The sequence below is a fragment of the Berghia stephanieae genome, chromosome 4 (assembly GCF_034508935.2).
Source record: "Berghia stephanieae isolate SIO BIC M18660-M18661 chromosome 4, UCSD_Bste_1.3, whole genome shotgun sequence".
In the NCBI taxonomy this organism is placed as follows: domain Eukaryota; kingdom Metazoa; phylum Mollusca; class Gastropoda; order Nudibranchia; family Aeolidiidae; genus Berghia; species Berghia stephanieae.
In genome coordinates this window covers 1,257,012-1,277,138 of record NC_088363.1, presented here as the reverse complement: position 1 = coordinate 1,277,138, position 20,127 = coordinate 1,257,012, and the positions used below count along the sequence as shown (strand labels likewise).

General features: G+C 35.4%; 1 protein-coding gene across 6 annotated transcripts in view; it reads left to right on the top strand.

Annotated features, from left to right (window-relative positions):
- Positions 1-20,127, top strand: part of LOC144969886 (putative phospholipid-transporting ATPase IA) — a 163,800-nt gene that overhangs the window by 80,938 nt on the left and 62,735 nt on the right. For all 6 annotated transcript variants that reach the window (XM_078908933.1, XM_078908930.1, XM_078908931.1 and 3 more), the window contains 6 exons: positions 1,597-1,667; positions 5,055-5,152; positions 5,918-6,026; positions 15,441-15,568; positions 17,213-17,290; positions 18,292-18,380. In XM_078908933.1, coding sequence (XP_078765059.1) covers positions 1,597-1,667; positions 5,055-5,152; positions 5,918-6,026; positions 15,441-15,568; positions 17,213-17,290; positions 18,292-18,380 — 573 coding nt within the window. The remainder of the gene's footprint in view (positions 1-1,596; positions 1,668-5,054; positions 5,153-5,917; positions 6,027-15,440; positions 15,569-17,212; positions 17,291-18,291; positions 18,381-20,127) is intronic.

Below are 20,127 nucleotides of genomic sequence, written 5' to 3'. Positions count from 1 at the left end.
AAAGAACAAAATAACAAACAGGGAACGTTTCGGGCTCAAAACCCTTCTTCATCCAACCAAAAAAAAACAAAAAAAAACCCAATTAAAACATAAATACATTACTAAAAAAACAGATCAACAACTAAATGTTTCGTACGTCCTCTCCGTCGAAGAAAAATCTTGGAATGTAAACAAAAAAGAAAATGTTAGTGTCCGGAGAGGATGAACTGAATATTTCTCTGTCGTCGATCTGTTTTTTTAAAATAATGTATTTATGTTTTTATTATATTGTTGTTGTTGGCTGAAGAAGGGTTTTGAGCCCAAAACATTTTGTCTTTGGTATTTTGTTCTTTTTTTTTGAAGCTGTTATATTCCTTTTTGTTTTACTAATTCAATACAAGCATTCTTCAAGAAATCTATAATGAGGAATTTAGAAAATATTTGCTTCTTCATCATCAAAACTGATCTCTTGGAATTCCTCATTTTGACATTGGATTCGTTTCCACGCACACCAAAAGGATTCTTTCAGATGACCGCCAATCAGCTGTCTTTTTCACCTCTATTTTAGCCTATAAAATGATAGCAAATAATGTGCAATCGTTGAATACAATTTTTAATTCAACGGATTCCAAACAGTATTCAACAATTATGTTTTTTTACTAAGAAACAATAGGGTTTTCCAAGAATAGGGTTGGAATGCAGCCATTTCATCATAGGACATACAACATGGTAGCGGTATTCACGATAGTCCTATCTACGTCAAAGACAAATCAATAGTGACATACAGCCAGGTCGTGACAGTAAGTGAGGTGGAGATTCTCAGTATTGAAAGCAGACACTTCAATGTAATATCTGCCATCATAGGACAATATTGAGTGAATGCATTTTCTACCAAATTCAGTCCCTTAGTTTGTGAACAAAGGACAAAATGACAATGACCTCTCCACACAGGACTGGTATCTCGGTGTTAAGGCTTGTTTTTAATATGATTTGTGTGTGATTTTGTGAGTTTCGTTCACTCATAGAAATCATGAGCCCTAAAAACAGTGTTTACATGTGTGCTGTGATCTTAAAAGTAATCACTGTGTTGGTTACAACTAAGGGGCAGAATCTGTGATAACGGCATTCACGTAATATAAAATAGGAGACACCAGAGCTTGGACTCTTGAGTTTGAAATGTACATTTTTACTTTGTTCTTTACTTTTTATTTAAGATGGGTTTTTTTTTGGCTTCGCTTTTTTAAAACATTTTTATTTTTTCTTTCTCAAAGTTTTTTTTTGTAAGTCAATTAAAAATTAAAAATGGTTCCCAGATTCAAGTCTTATTTACATGTGGTAATCGGAGAGGGAAAAAAATTGTTAACATCTCTATTCTAAATCTTTCAATCCTGGTGCACATATTAGCAGGTCTGATTGCCGAACGCAATTATGGACTTGAATTAACATTGTTGTAATGGACAGTTTTTTTTTTGGCGTTGGTTTGAAAGTATTTCTATTACAACAAAGAACTCGTAACAAGTTGGGTTATCAGACCTGCATAAAGGTACACTTCGGTTCCAACCGTTGAATGTATTTTGGTGATTGTTGATTTTACTTTTTAATATTTGTTTTCCTCAGAGCCCAACCACTTGGCCCAGACCAGGTTTTGCTCAGGGGAGCCTGTTTGAAAAACACCAGTTGGATTTATGGTAATGTTTTTAATTGAGCTTTATATAGCGCAATATCCACAAATGTGCTCAAAGCGCTTTACAAGGGGTCCCTGGTCAACAGCAATATTTAACATGTAGGACGGGACATGATGCCTGTTAGGCGATATTACAATTTCTAGGACAAAGACAACGCTGTTAACGACCAAGTACTCATTTTACACCTGAGTACGGTGAGAGAATGTGAGTAAAGAGCCTTTTCCAAGGACTCAACTATGCGCCGAGTGCGAGGCTCAAACTCATGACCTTCCGATCCGAAAGCGAGTGTCATACCACTAGACCACATAGCCGCACAATGATAATGTTGGGGTTCAACTGTGAAATTATTCTTCTCTTAGGCTGCAATTGAAGAGAGTGGTTTTCGAAAATTGTTATTTCAGTTTTTTCCTGATTTTGAGATATTGAAGCTTGTTTCCCCTAGAATCTCTCTTTGGATTGATTGTTTTATTGTAAATAGACGTCAAACTTCGGGGGTCCTGATAGCTCAGTTGATAGAGCACTCGCTTCACAATAGTTCAAATAGTTCAAAAACGTTTATTTTAGGCAATTGCCAATGTAACTCATACAAGAATATTTTATATTTTCATCAACAAATCAAATAAGTAGAATCAATAATAAAGCAAGGCAAACAACGAAAATAATAATAATAATAATAATAATAATAATAATAATAATAATAATAATAATAATAATAATAATAATAATAATAATAATAATAACAATGACAATAATAATAATAATAATAATAATAATAATAATAATAATAATAATAATAATAATAATAATAATAATAATATAATAATAATAATAATAATAATAATAAAAAAAAATAATAATAAATATTTATTGTCCTAAAAAAAGTGGCAATTTGTCATTTGGTTACACGTTTATAACAATACAATATTGACATAGACACACTCACACAGATGCACACTAGTAACATAGTAGTTATCGTAAAAAAAAAAAGACGTCAAACTTGTATTGATTTTAAGGAAATTCTTGTGTCAATTGATTTTTAAAATAAAAGTTTAGGTTTCAATTTAGCTCATGGAGGCAAAATCTGGAAAAGTGGAAAAATTGATGGAACTTGTTTTGGAAAACCACTATTCAATTTATTTGTGGTTATTTTTTAACCCTCTCCTTACCATCCATTGGAAAATCGTCACATTCTTTAAAGAAATGCTTTGATTACAGCTATAAATACTAAACACTGTGATGTAGATCACTTTTTGCTGAACAACATTCTGTATAGAATGCACTTGTTACTTTTTTGTTTGAATAAGAAAAGTATTTTTGTGTCGAGTGGGTGTGCAGTTTCGGGGGAAATTCTAAAAATGGCTGGTAAGGCGAGAGTTAAACTAGAAAGACTGGGGAATGGGAATCAACTGATGGAACCAGTTCATTGGCTTGTCTGTTTTTTTTAAAATTTCTTTTTTTTTCTTCTGTGGCTATGTGGTCTTGTGGTATGACATTTGCTTTTGGATCGGAAGGGCCTGGGTATGAGCCTCGCTCAGTGCATAGTTGAGTCCTTGGAAAAGGCTCTTTACTCACATTCTCTCACGGGACTCTGGTATAAAATGAGTACCAAACCATTAACAGTGTTGTGTCTGTTGAAAATTTTTTATTTTCGCTTAACAGGCATCATATCTCGTCCTACAAGTTAAGTTTTGTTGTTGACTTTAAAGTGCTTTGTGCTTTTCATTACCAGAAGTGTGGGTCAGGAAAAGGCAAGTCTTGTCTGAACGCCGGGTTGGATCATCCTTCGTCTGGTCCCTATCCTGTTGCTGTTCAAGTACAATTGCATCCAAGCTGGTATCACCTTCAGGGTCATTGGGGCATGCAAGCTCCTGCACGACGGCAATGTGCTGATCCGGTAGCAGGAGCACAGGCACAGTGTTTATTGATCTCTCTGCTGCGTATGACACAGTGTGGACTGGTGGCTTGATGCTGAGACTTGCAAAAATAATTCCATGCAGAAAAATCTTGAAACTGCTCTCATACATGACAGGACCTAGAAATTTCCATGTGGTACTTGGTGGCAACACCAGCAAACTCAGATGAATAGAAAATGGAGTACCACAAGGCTCAGTCTTAGCACCAGCATTGTTTAACGTCTACATAAGCGACATTCCTCAAACAACTTCCACAAAACTAGGACATGCAGATGACTGGGCCTTAGCATACCAATCAAGAAACTGGGAAGACATAGAAACAACGCTTAGCAAAGACACCACGGCCATGAAAAGGTATTTTGACAGATGGTATTTAAAAATGAATACGACAAAAACAGTTGCAACTGCATTTCATCTTGACAACAGGGAATCAAAACGAAAACTGATGATCAAGATTGACACAACACTACCAACTGATCAAAATCCAAAATACCTCGGAGTGACACTGGATAGATGGCTGACCTATAGAACCCATCTTGATGGTACAGCAAGAAAGATAGGGAAACGAAATTGTCTACTCAGAAAACTGGCAGGAACAACAGGGGGAGCATCGCAAACTCTTCTCAGAACATCAACCCTGGCCCTTTGCTACAGTGTGGCAGAATATTGTGCTCCTGTTTGGACGAGAAGTGCCCATACAAACCTTGTTGATGCGAAACTAAGAGACTCGATGCGAATAGTAACTGGATGCCTGAAATCAACTTCAACACAATGGCTGCTAGTCATGAGCGCTATAGCACCACCCCACTTGAGGAGAGAGGTGCAACACAGAAATGGATATCCAGAGCTGAATAAGATAGTGGAACTCCCCTGCAAACCATATACAAAACTGCGCCCCCAACATCAAGACTAAAATCTCGTTCACCTTTCTACCTATCAAAGAAAGAAAACTACAACACGCAAGAAGCCTGGTGCGAGGAATGGAAAAGGAATAAACCAACAGGAGGGGAACTAATTGAAGATCCCTGTAAAAGTCTCCCAGGTCTACAGGATCAACCAAGAAAATACTGGGTAGCTGCAAATAGACTACGGTCAAAACATACAAGAACAGCTGCCAACATGCACAAATGGGGGCTCCAAGAATCACCAACATGCCCAAAGTGCAACCAAGCACCACAAGTTGCAAACCACCTCGTACTAGATTGCACAGAGACAAAACTGGAAGGGGGATTTGAAACCATCAACAAATGTGGTGATGACTTCAGAACCTGGATTGATACCTTGAACATAGAAGTGTAGCCGAACGATACTACTAGTGCTTTGTGCACCTTTAGTGGATATTACGCTATATAAAATCTCTATATTTAAAAATATTTTTTTGTTTGTTTTAAAAATCTTTTTTATGTCAGAACCTACAACTTGATGTTCGAAATAATTGGTTAATTAATGCTGATGTTGTTTTCGTCTCCCCTTGCAGGCCTGGTCATTTACACTGGTCACCAGTCTAAGCTGATGCTCAACTCAACCTCCACTCCTCTCAAACGGTCCAATGTGGAGATCATGACTAACACACAGGTAAATGGGGGGGTCTAGTGTGGTATGACACTTCACTTGTGACTTGAAAGATTCCGGGTTCAAGTCCTGTTGTGGTTTGAGTAAGATTGAATCCTCGGAAATGGCTCTTCATTCACAATACTCTTGTGCGGCTATGTGGTCTAGTGGTATGACACTCGGCTTCGGACCGGAAGCTCCTGGGTTTGAGTCCCGCTCTGAGGGCATCGGTAATACACTGTATAGTCGTCACCTGGAACAACTGCAAAAGACGTCTAACTTCTACGTCATGGCACAAGACCGAAGGGCTAGAGCTCAGATGGTCATTGGTTCGGATAAGTAAGTAAGTAAGTTAAGTCTTTGGAATAGCGATGAAGGATTATTACAAATGTTATACCCTGAATGCCTAGTTTGTATTTTGCTTCATTTGATCTTGATTTAATATTATCTCAATAAGGCCAGTGTTGTACAGTGATGCTATTTTATTGGATATCTCATACAGTTGAACCACATTATTCCCCGGCCAGGTGGAGTTGTCGTACCAGTAAGGTCGTGGGTTCGAGCCCCCATCTTTGCCGCAAATTTTTTATTCTCTTTTGTCTTCTGGCACTTTCCTACTCACTTCATTTCTTGTTATTATCAACATGAGTACCTGCTCCACTCACTTTTCTGAATTGTTTCATGTGTGCTGTATTCCCTCTTTATGAATGAGTAGTCATTTGTTACCTAACCTGATAAATTTGTGGACTTGTTTGAATATCTCTCCTCGGTCATTCCACTCTCCACCAGATTCTCTTGCTGGGCCTGATGTTGATGGTGATCTCCCTGTTCTGTGCCATTGCCAGCTATCTGTGGGTGGACACCAAGGGCTACGACCATTGGTACCTCTTCTATAAAGGTGGGTGTCAATGATGCCAGGGTTCTTTATCTCTCCCTTTGATTTGATGACAGATGGAAGGTAAACATTGTGGGTTGCATGGACGCCAAATCGCCGACAATGGCTGGTATTTTTCCAAAGTTCCAAATAATGATGTGTTGATATTTTTCAAAATTATATTTGTGTGTGTGTGTGTGTGTGTGTGTGTGTGTGTGTTTTAAATTTTTTATTGCAAGGCTAGTTAACAGGCTTGAATAGCACGTAGGGATTAGTGTGAAATCTGCAGGTTTATAAAGAAATTTATTTTGCTGGAGACTTATAGGTATTCAGAGTTTAATTACTGGCACCGTCCATATCTTTTAAGAATACTGAGTCATATTTTAAATAATTGAATACAAACAACAGAGTTTATGGATTAGACAGATTTCAAAGGACAATATAACACTAAGGGTGGGAACAGGATATAGAATAAGATAATTGTCAGACTGAATAGATTTATAACTCATATCAAAACACAAGCACACATGATATTAGAATAAGTTAATAAGGTTATGCTTTGATTCATGGTAATTGAGAGCAAAGTGATTTGTTTCAAAATAATTGATGAAATGGCAAAAAAATGTAATCATGACGTAATTGAATTACACATCTATGATGTTCAATAACAAAAAAAAAAAAAAAGAAGAAAAGAACTCATACTTTATGTATGTATGTTCTCGAAGTAAGCAATGGCAATAAAGACAGTATTGTAGTTATTCCTATCTTTCTGTAAAGCCATAGAGGTCTGAAGCTACAAATGTATAAAACAATACTTGAAAAGATTTGGACCCGAAAGACTCTTTGATCCTTTTAACGATGAGACTAAGTTAATAATGGCTCAGAAAAACCTGTATCTCTCAGTTACAAGACAGCTAGGGGTTGTGACTCCATTGTTTGAAGCTATAATTAATATGAATTTCAAATTAACCAGTAGATTTTGGACAAATCAAAACATGGAATTTCTGACACACCTTCACACGTGCTTGGACAAACATAGTTGGTTGTTTATTTTATACCTCCAAATGGGTGACTGGTTATCATACAATTTTCTTGAACATATTATACAGAGTTTTCTGTGTGTTGGTTCTATTGATCAAATGGTAGAACAGCAGGTATTTTACTTAGACACATACCATCGATAGTAAAACCTGTGTAGTTTGCTATGTTTACCAATCACTACCAATGTATACAAAATGACAATTGTCCGAGAGGCTTAGTTATCTAAGGGTCTATACAATTGACATGACTAAAAATAGTTAGGTTTTGAAACAAAATATATGCAATCCTATTATCTTTTATATGTCAGTAATCGTCAGACAGTTGATGGGGGTTGTCTTCAATTTGACTGGGGTTGTCTGGTATAGAAGCAGAAGAAGAAATGCTGCATGCCTTTGCTGGTTTATGCTATAATAGTGGAAGTAAATTAAAAACCCAACAAAACAGCAAACAAACAAACAAACAAACAAAAAATTCTCAAAGTTTGAATTCTTTTAGAATTCTGTGTTGTCACAACGTGAGATTATCATGGCATGCCAAAATAGTCGTTTTGAGTTTCAAATAAGTTTTTTATTGTTGTGTATAAGGATTGTTATTAGTTTGTTGTTTGGATAGGTCTTGTTATATATAGATTAATGCACCCTTCTTTTTATTTGCCTTATCATTCAATGTTTTCTCATTGTCTTTTTTGTTTTATAGCCAGCTGTTTTGTCCTTTGTTAATAGAATTTTAATGAGCCCTACATAAGCATGTTGTGAAATTTCAATGATTTTACTGATGTGCTAGCTATTTAAAAGTGGTGGCCAACAGGCCTGATAAAACTGTGTAATGTAAATGTTGCTACCCGAAGCTCGAAGAAATAAATAACAATGTGAAATTGAATGTAATTTAATATAGGAAAACAGATAGAATTGACGTTTCAGGTTTCCCATTTATTAACAAAACAAGATGAATGAAACGCTACAGACGAATGAGATAATGTGGAAGTGGCATTGTTAAAAACTTGTAGTTTTAGCCAAATTTATTTTAACGATTATTTGGGATTAATTTTTGTGGGTGTGCCTTCTTTATTGAATTTTAATTTCACATGATTTTATTTTTCCTCTGGTGGGCTTTTGGATTTTCTACCAATACTTGATTTGTTTTGGTGTTGCTTTAATTTCTACCTCATACCCGTTAATATGGTAATGAAAACAAATCCTTTTTTTTTTGGGTTGCTTTAATCTCTACTTCATACCCGTTAATATGGTAATGAAAACAAACAATTTTTTTGGTGTTGCCCTAATCTCTACTTCTTACCCGTTAATATGGTAACGAAAACAAACGATTTTTTTGGTGTTGCCCTAATCTCTACTTCCTACCTGTAAATATGGTTTTTAAAAAACAAACGTAATAAAATAATAAATGAAACAGTACGGTACAGTATTGCATTCTACTGTGATAGTAGGGCATTTACAAGGTGTGATTCTACACACACAATTTGTTATGATAAGCGGATTAGGACCTCAACTAATTATGTCCAGGCGCCTTTTGTGTTTGACCAAGCGTCCAAGTTTCAAATCAAACAAAAGATAAGAAACAGAAACTGGAGACAAAAGAAAATTCAAAACAAAACAAAACAAAACAAAACAAAACAAAACAAAACAAAACAAAACAGAAAACAACTAGAAACTGTGCTAATGTTAGCTCCATTTTAATCAGCAAGAGAAAAGATATATCTATCTATAATAAATTAACTGGTTCTTATATTCAACTTCGTTATCGTTTTATTTTTTTTTCCATCTTTTTTTATTTATTTTTCCGAGGCACACGCTGTAATGTCTGTATTTATTATTTTTTACTTTGCTACTATTAAATATACTGATCTACTTGTGTGATTTTTGTTGTTTTTTATCAAGCCTCAAGCTGTAACATCTATTAACATCTATATTTATTATTTTCTTTTACTTTGCTACTATTAAACATACTGATCTACTTGTGTGTTTTTTGTTTTGTTTTTATCAAGCCTCAAGCTGTAACGTCTATTAACATCTATATTTATTATTTTCTTTTACTTTGCTACTATTAAATATAATGATCTACTTGTGTGATTTTTGTTTGTTTTGTTTTTATTTTTTTGTTTGAGCAGACTTCTCAGGTTATTCTGAACGTAGGTAAAATATTTCCTCTTCCAAAATGCTTCAATGCATGATGTTCTTCAGCTGGAATGAATTCAAATTATTCTCTTGTTCATGTTTATAATGATTGAGTTCGTTATTACTCTTGTTTTTGTTATCATCGCCACCATCATAGATATCATCGTCGTCATCATCATCATCATTATCATCATTAATGTTTTTTTTTTTTTTAATTAATCGATTTATTTTAAAGAAATAAAAAAAACTTTTTAAATTATTATTATTATTTTTTTTTAATATTCATTTTATTATTTATTTAGTTTTTGATAACATTAATTTTTTTCATTTATTTTTATTACAACAATTTTATCTTCTTGTTACCTTTGGATTGTTTGAAGAACTTTCTGTTCTTATTTGGTTTTTCTTTTACCTTTATGTCCATTTACCCCCCATCTCCCACCCCCCACCATAGTTATGAATAATTTAATGAAGAAGGAACTTCATATAGAATCTTGTCCCAGCTGCTAAAGCTTGTCCCTCCATCTGTGCATCAGAACCGTCAAGATAATGCTGTTTTAAGACGTTGAAGTGACAGCATCAAGTCATGAGTAATTCCTGGCCGTTCTGATGAAATGCAACATGGCACAGCACTTTGTCGCCAGCATGATGGCCTTGGTGGCCTCATTATTAAGAAGATGGAGGAGGAGGAGGAGGAAGAAGAGGAGGAGGCGGAAGAAGAAGAAGAAGAAGAAGAAGAAGAAGAAGAAGAAGAAGAAGAAGAAGAAGAAGAAGAAGAAGAAGAAGAAGAAGAAGAAGAAGAAGAAGAAGAAGAAGAAGAAGAAGAAGAAGAAGAAGAAGAAAGAAGAAAGAAGAAAGAAGAAAGAAGAAAGAAGGAAGAAGGAAGAAGGAAGAAGGAAGAAGAAGAAGGAGGAGGAGGAGGAGGAGGAGGAGGAAGTAGTAGTAGTTGTAGTAGCTAATTAAATTTGAATTTGGTTCTGTTTACTTACTTGTAAGGGGTGAAATATTATTTGCCTTTGGCACGTTATTGCCAGGTATGTTTTTCATATGAGGGCATTTAACCCCGGAGATCGAAGTGTGTATAGAATTTCAATATGGAAATAGTCACAAGACTTATCTTGAAGTAGGTTTGTAGAGACCCCCCCCCACCCCCCCCAAAAAAAAAAAAAAAAGAAAAAAAACAACCTCAAACAAAACCCCAAACCCCAAACACTTTCTTGAAATGTCACACTGAAAATAATCTGAGTCTTGATATATACAAACCTACTTCAAGATAAGTCTTGTGACTATTTCCATATTGAAATTCTATACACACTTCGATCTCCGGGGTTAAATGCCCTCATATGAAAAACATACCTGGCAATAACGTGCCAAAGGCAAATAATATTTCACCCCTTACATACATACATACACACATACAATACTTTTAATGTTAAAAGCTGTAAAGGTTATTGGATATATATGTAGCTGTGGAATATTGGAATTCAATGCATTTCTACCAATTCATTCTTTAACATCAGGGAAATCTAGTTGCCCAGTGAGTAGATTGCTGAGTCTGCTTGCATGTACAGCGCATTCCAATTTTTTTCCCAGGTCTTTCAACTGCTGATGCACTCATTGGGTCTATTTAAATACGGCTGAAAGAACTTCACGATAAACCTACCACTTCTGTTGTATCAAAGGATAACAAACAGTTAACATAGTTGAGTCCTTAGACGAAGCTCTTTACTCACAGTATATCACTGTAGTAAGGTGTAAAATGAGTACCTTGCCATTAACAACATTGTCTCATGTCAGATTGTGTTTAATTTAGGGAATATCGCCTTATAGGCGTCGTGTCTTGTCCTACATGTTAAGTGTTACCGTTGGCTAGGGACCACCTGTAAAAGTCCTTTGACCATGTTTCTGTGGATTATGCTCTGTATAAAAGCTCAAAGTTGTTGTTTTTTTTCCGATTTTTCATTTCACATCACGGAGGCTGCTTTCATTCAAACTGTTTCTATTCATTTATTTGTAAGGATGAGCATTGCTCATGACCTTTATTTACTGTAAATAAATTACTTTACGTTCCATTAGGGGCAGTGTGGCTCAGCAGTTCAGTCTTTACTTCGTACCCGAAAGGTACCGAATTCGATCCATTCTCTCCCCCCCCCCCCCCCCCTTGCGCTGTGTGGTCACCTTGCCCTAGCTCAATTGGCGGCGCTGCACTGCAGCTGACACCTGGGTTATTCCAGTCTTCCTCTGGGACAGACCCTAAAGACAAAGTTCCCCTATGGGATGAATAAAGGGAATTTAATTTTTCAAAGTTTTAATTAATGATCAAAAATAAATATTTTTAAAAATGCTACAAACAATAGGGAACAAAAGTGTGATGTAAAAAAACAAACTGGTTCCAATCTCATTGGAAGAAATTAAAAACACTCTTTTGGAGGACTAGATACATACCTTGTGGTGTGTCATTGATCTTCTGGTTTCAGAGTGATGGAATCTTCTGTTCTAGTCTAAATGTATGTTGGTGGTCAATTAAGGTCATCTATCCTCGTCCTGTTACATCTCTGTAATCCTTAGAATCTGCCTATACGTCCTGCTACTGAAATAGTTATGCCACCTTATGATTCAATATGTAACCCCCATTCATTATTAGTCTTCCTTCCGAAGGGCTGGTTACATACACACTTCCAAGGAGGTTGGAACCAGAAGAGTAGAAGGTGTGATGTCATAACTTCTCTGCCAGATTGTAAATTTGAAAAGTGTATGGGATTTTTAAAAATTTTTTATTAATGTTATGAAGCTAAGAATGTAGATGCATGAAATCAAAATTTAATGCTTGCTTGAGTATGGAACAGTCATTCTTCCCCTCTTCTATACGCATGTGGAACAACCTACCACCTATTGTTGTAAATTCAAACACTACGGAACAGTTTAGAGACGGGCTAATTCACTACTATAGCTTTCAAATGTGAGGCTGGCTGAGGAAACCTGGGAAGATGCGGCAAGCTTCGATTTGAGATATAAACCAAAATCTCATAGCAACAAATTTCATTCAGAAAAAAAAATCATAATTTGGGTTCTAATAGACATAGAAATAAAATTTAAAGTGGTAAATGATCAGAAAGATGTGGTCTACACCACTGCATACATAACTAACTCAATTTATGAAATTTGCGCATCTTTCCGGGTTTTCTCAGCCAGCCACACAAATACATCCTGAAATGTAATACATCAAGACGCCTTCCTACATTTGCGACAATACACCAGATGTGGTTTACAAATTAAGAGAAGAAGAAAGAGAGTAGTGATCGTAGAAAATCATCCCAGATACAGCGTTGTGCTTGCCACTTAGACATGAATTTAATGGCACCGCATCTCGTACAGGAAATGAATGACATCTTGTTTGACTGTTTTTCTTTCTTTTTTTTTTTTTTTTTTTCTCCTGGCTTATCCTTTCATGATTGATGAATGATGAATGACTTTACGATATTATAAAGTTTAACAGTCAAATATTTTGCTTTCGAGCAGCATCAAATTTTAAATCGTTCATGACTATTTATTTCTCATTTTCCTTCCTGTTTTTTGTATTGTTTACAGTATTGCTTCAGTTTTGTTTTGTTTTTGTTTGGATTTTGCGTTTAAAAAATCCTTTAAAAAATTTTTTCAATTCGAATTTTCCGACTACTATACTTCCGTCCTATGAAAATACAATTTTGGCCTGAAAACTCGTCCCTCATATATCAATTGAACGCTGGTTTTCCAAAACTCGCTAATTCTATTTTAAAAACTTTTTGAGATTTTCCAGCCATGAGATAAATTGAAATGTAAATTTTATTTTAAGTGTCATTTGGTAAAAAAAAAAATGTCCCTAAATTTGTGTGAATTTGAAGTTTAAATATGATAAAATAATAGACCGATTGAGAAATTGTAGGGGAAATAATCCTCAATATCTCAAAATGGGAAAAACCAAGTTAGGGAGTTTTGGAAAATCTCTCTTCAATTGATTAAAATGATCTGTTGACCTTATGTTGGCAAAAGCTCTGAAACCTGAGACTTGCATTATCCGAGGTATGGGAAGTTTGTTTTTTTTTTTTTTCAAGTTGAGGGTCATTTTAATTGATTGATATTTGAAGGATGAGTTTTCTGGCCTAAAGTTTAGATATTGTTTTTTTTTTTTCAAAGTATAGCAGTTTGGATAAAATAACAAGAAATGAAGGGAGTCGAAAAGTGCCAGAAGACAATAGAGAATAAAATAACTTCGTGCAATGGAGGCTCGAACCCCTTTCCTTATTGTTATGACAACTCCGCCAGGAGAAGGTAGTGGATGGCTTCGACTGAAGAGCTACCCTCTCCCGGCCAGGCGAAGTTGTTGTCGTACCAGTAAGGTCGTAGGTTCAAACCCCCGTTGCTGCAAAAGTTTTAAAATTCTCTATTGCCTTTTAGCACTTTTCTACTCACTTCATTTCTTGTTATTATCAACATAAGTGCCTGCTCCACTCACTTTTCTAAGTATAGACAGTAGTTAGTGCGGTGTCAGTGCCAGAAAAATTACATTTTTTAATAAAGTGTAAGGTAAATTGGTGGGCAAGGTGGCCGATTGGTTAAAGCAAGCATTGTGACCTGGAAGGTCCCTAAGTTCGAGCCCCGCTTCAGGCACTTTCGATTTTTTTTACCTTGGGTAAGATTATCAACCCCCCTATTTTCTCACTTTGGACAACATGGATGATTGCTGTTGATATCTGACATTTGTTTGGTAGATTATTTATATTCTTTCATGGATTGCTCAGGCTTCTGCATCTGACCATGATGCTGTACGGAAGGGTGTACTTTATTTTTAAAAAGTAAGGTAAATTGTGAGGATGGAGAGAAAGTTAAAGGGAGTATATGTGACTCATATATAAGAGAACAACACAAAACAAACGACGTTTCGGCCTTTGGCCTTTCTCAAGAAAATACGAAATATATATAAATATTCCCTTATATATGAGTCACATTTACTCCCTTTATCTTTCTCTCCATCCAATTGGTTCATTTAGGCACCTCTAGTTAATAAATTGTGAGGCGATGTTGCAGCAAAACTTTACACAATGTTCATATCAATGTTTGGCAATGGTGCATGGAAGTTTTTAGTGGTTAAATGATTTATGGTTAGTGTTAAGCATGTTTTTAAAAAATTAAGCAATAGATTGATAAATATGAACATTTATCAAATGTATTTCAATTAATTTACCTTGCTTTATGCGCTTCACATTGTTTCTTTTATTCCCCCAGCAGGCCATTCGGGAACTGTGTTATCATTTCATACAGTACCAGTTGTCTGTTAGGCGTCCTTTTTGTACTAACACTCTAAACAATATCCATCTTTGCCAACAGCCAGGTACTCAATCACACCTGAGTTGAATGTGACATAAGTGGAAATATTGATGTGGTGGAAAAAAAGATCAGATTTTTGTACACAAAATTAAGAATAAAAACTTTACTAAAGAAAGTCACATAATTGGTTAAGTCTTGAAAGGCATACGTTTAATCTTCTTTGACTAATTTGATTAAAACATTGCCTTGTGTTTTTTTTTTATAGATTTGATGAATGTGTTGTCATTTAGAATCTTGTTTTGATCTCGGCTGCAGAGCAGTTTTGTTTGTTCTAATATTCTATGCTTCGTATTGAATTTTATTTTTATTTTTGTCCAGTCTATTTACTTTCCTATTTCCTTTTTCTTTGTCTTTGTTTAACATATTTATATGAAGAAGAAAAAAAGCTCAATGCTCAAGTTTTAATGAATGATGATATCTGGCTTTATTGATGTTTGTTTATACCATGTTTTGTGAGGCGATCGAGTGGTTAAGGCATTGTACTGTCATCTGCAAGGTCCCAGGTTTGAGTCATGCTATAGACACTTTTGTTTTTTGTTTTCCCTTGGTCAAGATGATTAACCTTCAATTTGCTCACTTTGGAAATGTGTGTGATTACCATTGACATCAGATGTTTGTTTGATGGATTCTCCATATTCCTTCAAGGAATGCCTAGGCGACGGTATCTTAAGATGCCTAGGCATTCCTTGAAGGGTTATGGAGAATCCATCAAACAAACGCCTGATGTCAATGGGAATCACACACGTTTCCAAAGTGAGCAAATTGAGGGCTAATTATCTTGACCAAGGGGAAAAAAAAACAAAAGTGCCTATCGCGTGGAAGGGCGTAATTTTTCTTTTTTTTTCCTGGATGTTCATAATATTTTATTCGTTTTTTTTTCTTTCTATTTTTCTATTTCCAGAGATGAAAGAGAGTAATTTTTTCTACAACATCCTGACGTTTATCATCTTGTACAACAACCTCATTCCCATCAGTCTACAGGTCACTCTGGAAATGGTCAAATTCACACAGGCTATCTTTATTAACTGGGTAAATTATTCTTTTCAATGTTGTTTTTTTTCTCTTTCTACTAGATAAGAAAGATAAGAAAGGTGATAAACAATTTTGTATTCAAAACATAGGTTAAGAGAAGGGTGGCTGGTTTGGCTGTCAGTTCTCATATTTGTCCAGTGGATTTTTAATTAAAAAATTGGATAAAGATTTATTTTTTTCTGATTTTAAACAAATTATCTGTCCCAGCACTTCAATCTGGTATCATGTTTAGGAAAACAAAAAGCTGGAAAAATGGAATTTTCTAGTTTTAAGCATTAAAATTTGTTTTGAATTTAAGCGTTAATGAAAGTATATCATTCACTTCAACATTACTCAAGTAGTGTGTGTCTATTATTTTGATTTTAAGTGCTTTACCCTGGCATAAACCCGAGTGAGTTATACCGGAATCGCCATGTAGGCTTTATTGATTAATAGGGACAGTCAATAATTATAGTTGACATGTATATCTGATGAGATTATAAAAGCTAAGTGCATTGCATTTTTCCATTTAGATAGAAATAAAGAAAAATAAATAAAAAAATTCCCTTGATTCATCCCATAGGGGAAATTTGTCTCTAGGGTCTATTCCAAGGGAAGACTGGAATAACTCAGGCGTCAGCCGCAGTGCAGCACCACAAATTGAGCTACGGCGAAGTGACTTGCTCAAGGCCACACAGCTCAGCTGATCGAACTCGGTACCTTTTGGATACAAATAAAAGACCGTACAGCTGAGCCATGCTGCCTCCTAGCCAGGCTGTTGCTCATCAATTTCAATGATTAGAATTGAAGAAAATGATCCTCTATTTGATTGACAGAACCACCACCCTTCCTTGTTCGTAGCTTGAGTCTTGTGTTTGTATTTGGATGAGACTTTTGGCATTCTCACACTAGATACATTTGTTTTTGGTCTTGGAATTGAATTCTGTCCTCCAGTTTAAGCGCCACCACCCTACCTTGTTTATAGCTTGAGTCTTGTGTTTGTATTTGGATGGGACTTTTGGCATTCTCACACTAGATACATTTGTTTTTGGTCTTGGAATTGAATTCTGTCCTCCAGTTTAAGCACCACCACCCTTCCTTGTTCATAGCTTGAGTCTTGTGTTTGTATTTGGATGAGACTTTTGGCATTCTCACACTAGATACATTTGTTTTTGGTCTTGGAATTGAATTCTGTCCTCTAGTTTAAGCACCCCCACCCTACCTTGTTCATAGCTTGAGTCTTGTGTTTGTATTTGGATGAGACTTTTGGCATTCTCACACTAGATACATTTGTTTTTGGTCTTGGAATTGAATTCTGTCCTCCAGTTTAACCAACTGGCTGGTTCCCTTTTCCCGGCATCAGGTGCTATTTTATAGGACTCTCATCTTTTCATAGTAAATGTATCTAGTTTTATTTCCCAATACAAAATTGTCATAAGGGTTATGAGACTCAAAAAAAAGAAAAAAAAAAAGAACAGAAACGAAACTCATGCTAATATAGTTTTCTGCTCATCTCACGTCATTTGACAGTCATTTGATTATTTATCCATGTAATAAATTAAAACGGTATTGATACTCTATAAACAAAGAAAACTTTTGATAATTTTTTTTAATGATATTGTGATATAGAATCTACACTTGTTCTCTCGAATCTCGTCATAGGATAATGACATGTATCATGAGAAGACAAACACATTTGCCAGTGCCAGGACCTCCAACTTGAATGAAGAACTCGGGCAGGTGAGATTTGATTCATATCTTTACTTTCAAATATCAGATGCATTAGATATGAAGAAGGAAGATAGTTTGTGTATGTGTGTGTATTTTTATATTTTTAAATGTTTTATTTAAAATCGTTTTTATTAAAAACCAATGATATTTATAATTTAAGTGCTGAGAGTGTGATATTTAAAGTTACAGCGCCAAATAAGATTTCTTCATCATTATTATTAAACAGTTAGCTCAGGAAAGAGAAGGATGGAAACTGTTTGTCTGTGGCCTCTATCCTGGCCCAAGGTGACAAAGGCAATGATGATGATGATGATTATTATTAAACAGATAGGGGCAATTGATTGCTTCCCTCTATCACGAAGTTGTTTTTTTTCCCCACCAGATCTAAGAAACTCAGCTACCCAATCACAATGGGTAGACAATGGAAGCTGTGAAAAATGTCTATCCTAAAGGTGGACTGCCCAAGTAGTGCCTAATTGCAGGTTCAAACCAGCAAATGAAAAATTTATGTCATGACGCCAGGACTGTAACTCCCAAAAATCATGACACACTCACAAACCTATGTGGTCTTGTGGTATGACACTCGCCTTCAGATCGGAAGGTTCTGGGTTCGAGCCTCGCTCGGCGCATAGTTGAGTCCTTGGAAAAGGCTCTTTTCTCACATTCTCTCACTGTACTCAGGTGTAAAATGAGTACCTGGCCGTTCACAGCGTTGTCTCTGTCGGAAAAAAAATTGTAATGTCGCTTAACAGGCGTCATATCTCGTTCTATATGTTACGTGTTGCTGTTGGTCAGGGACCCGTAATAAAGCGCTTTGAGCACTTTTAGTGGATATTACGCTATATAAAAACTCAAACTTGAAAGCTCAAACTTGAAACCTTAGACTGATTAAAATTTTTTTTTAAATTTTAAACTCTTAAAAATAGAAAATTGAAATTTGTCCTTGTCATTTATAAACAGATGATACCATGATTTTTATGTCAGAGTTTTTTTTATATTTTGATTTACAGATCAAGTTTATTTTTTCTGACAAGACTGGAACTCTCACCCAAAATATAATGAAGTTTAACAGATGTACAATCGCTGGCATATCCTATGGGTGAGTTGAACTTTAGGCTTTGTCTACTTGTGTGAAAATGGGCAGAAGCCCTCATTGTATCCTACGATTAAACACAATTATTTATCATTTAACTTCAAATACTGATTGATTAAAAAGTAGTCCTTCAGAGAGAAATTGCGCAATTGCTTGCCACCCTTTGGATAGGACGATGGTCTATTGCAAAGTACTCCCCCCCCCCCTCAGATCTAATTTAACCAGCTTCCAAATCACTGCTGTGTGGACAGGGAGGGCCTTCACCCGGGATCGATCTCGGTCCCTTTGGGTGTGAAGCGAGTGCTCAACCACTACTATGCACCACTCAACAAAGCGGGACTCGAACCCAGGCCCTTCCGATCTGAAGGCGAGTGTCATACCACCACAAGACCACATAGCTGCTGTTTCTCTTTAGCCTTTAGGTCTATAACATTTTTGGAGGGTCCAGATAGCTTTGTTGATAGAGCACTTGCTTCACATCAGATTTAGAAATTAAGGAGCAGACACTGTTGTAAGATAAAGATCTGAACAAGTTTGTATCAAAAGTGCCAGACAAAGCAAGAAAGAAAAATACAAGAAAAAACCATCCTCAAAAATTAGTTGACCTCGACTAGGGAACAAACCTTAGACCTTCTGATTACCAGTTAGATGTGCTACCATTACACCACGGAGGGTAAATTGTTAATTTTAAAAGTTAACTATAGCTACTACAATTTTTATCTCCCAAAATTTACGAATTTTTAGATTTTCCAGTAGTCAGGTCTGTCGCATGCAAGGAGACAAAGATCGTCAAATGTATTCGGTGTATTTGTATGATGGTAACACGAAGAGTGCATGGAGCATTGTGTTGAATGCATAGAAAGTTTGGAAATGTACTATGGACTCAATACTTGTTACAGGAAAATAATATGATATGGAGTATGATGAAGATGGTGATGGTGTTATAGGGGAATGGTGAAAGAGAACGATGGTAACGGAAATATTTGGGAGGTTGTTGTGATGATGATGCTGATGATGATGATGATGATGATGATGATGATGATGATGATGATGATGATGTTGATGACGATGATGGTGATGATGACTACGATGTTACTAGTATGCATATGTGTGAGTGTGTATATATGTCTATATATTATGTTATGTATGTTCTCTATAATATTGTATTGTTATAAATGACAAATTACCACTATTTTGAGGACAATAAAGACATTATTATTACTAGCGTTTTCTCTTTGTTGTTCTTAAATGGAGAACGTTATGAAGGATGGCGATCAACCCCTTCACAAATATATTAAGTTCTCCATGAGGAGCCGTCGCCTTATATCTATAAAAACAGACAACACGTCACCTTAATTCATTTTGCCACATGGTGTTCGAATTTTTAACACGCAACTGTGATTTGAATTAAATATTTAAATTAAATATATATATATATTAAATTTTAAATATACACACACAAGTTTGACTAAAGGCCAGAGGTATGGCCTATCTCAATTTATCTAATTAATATATAAGGTGTTGCTATTGGTTCTTGGTTGTATATTTTTACATTTTTGTGCATTTACATTTATATATATGTATACTTTGTCGCCATAGATTCTCAACTTTGTGTTTATACATTTTCATGCATGACACGTCTGCAAACGAATTTCCATTTTTTTTTTTAATGAATATAGTATATATTATTATTATTATTATTATTATTATTATTATTATTATTATTATTATTATTATTATTATTATTATTATT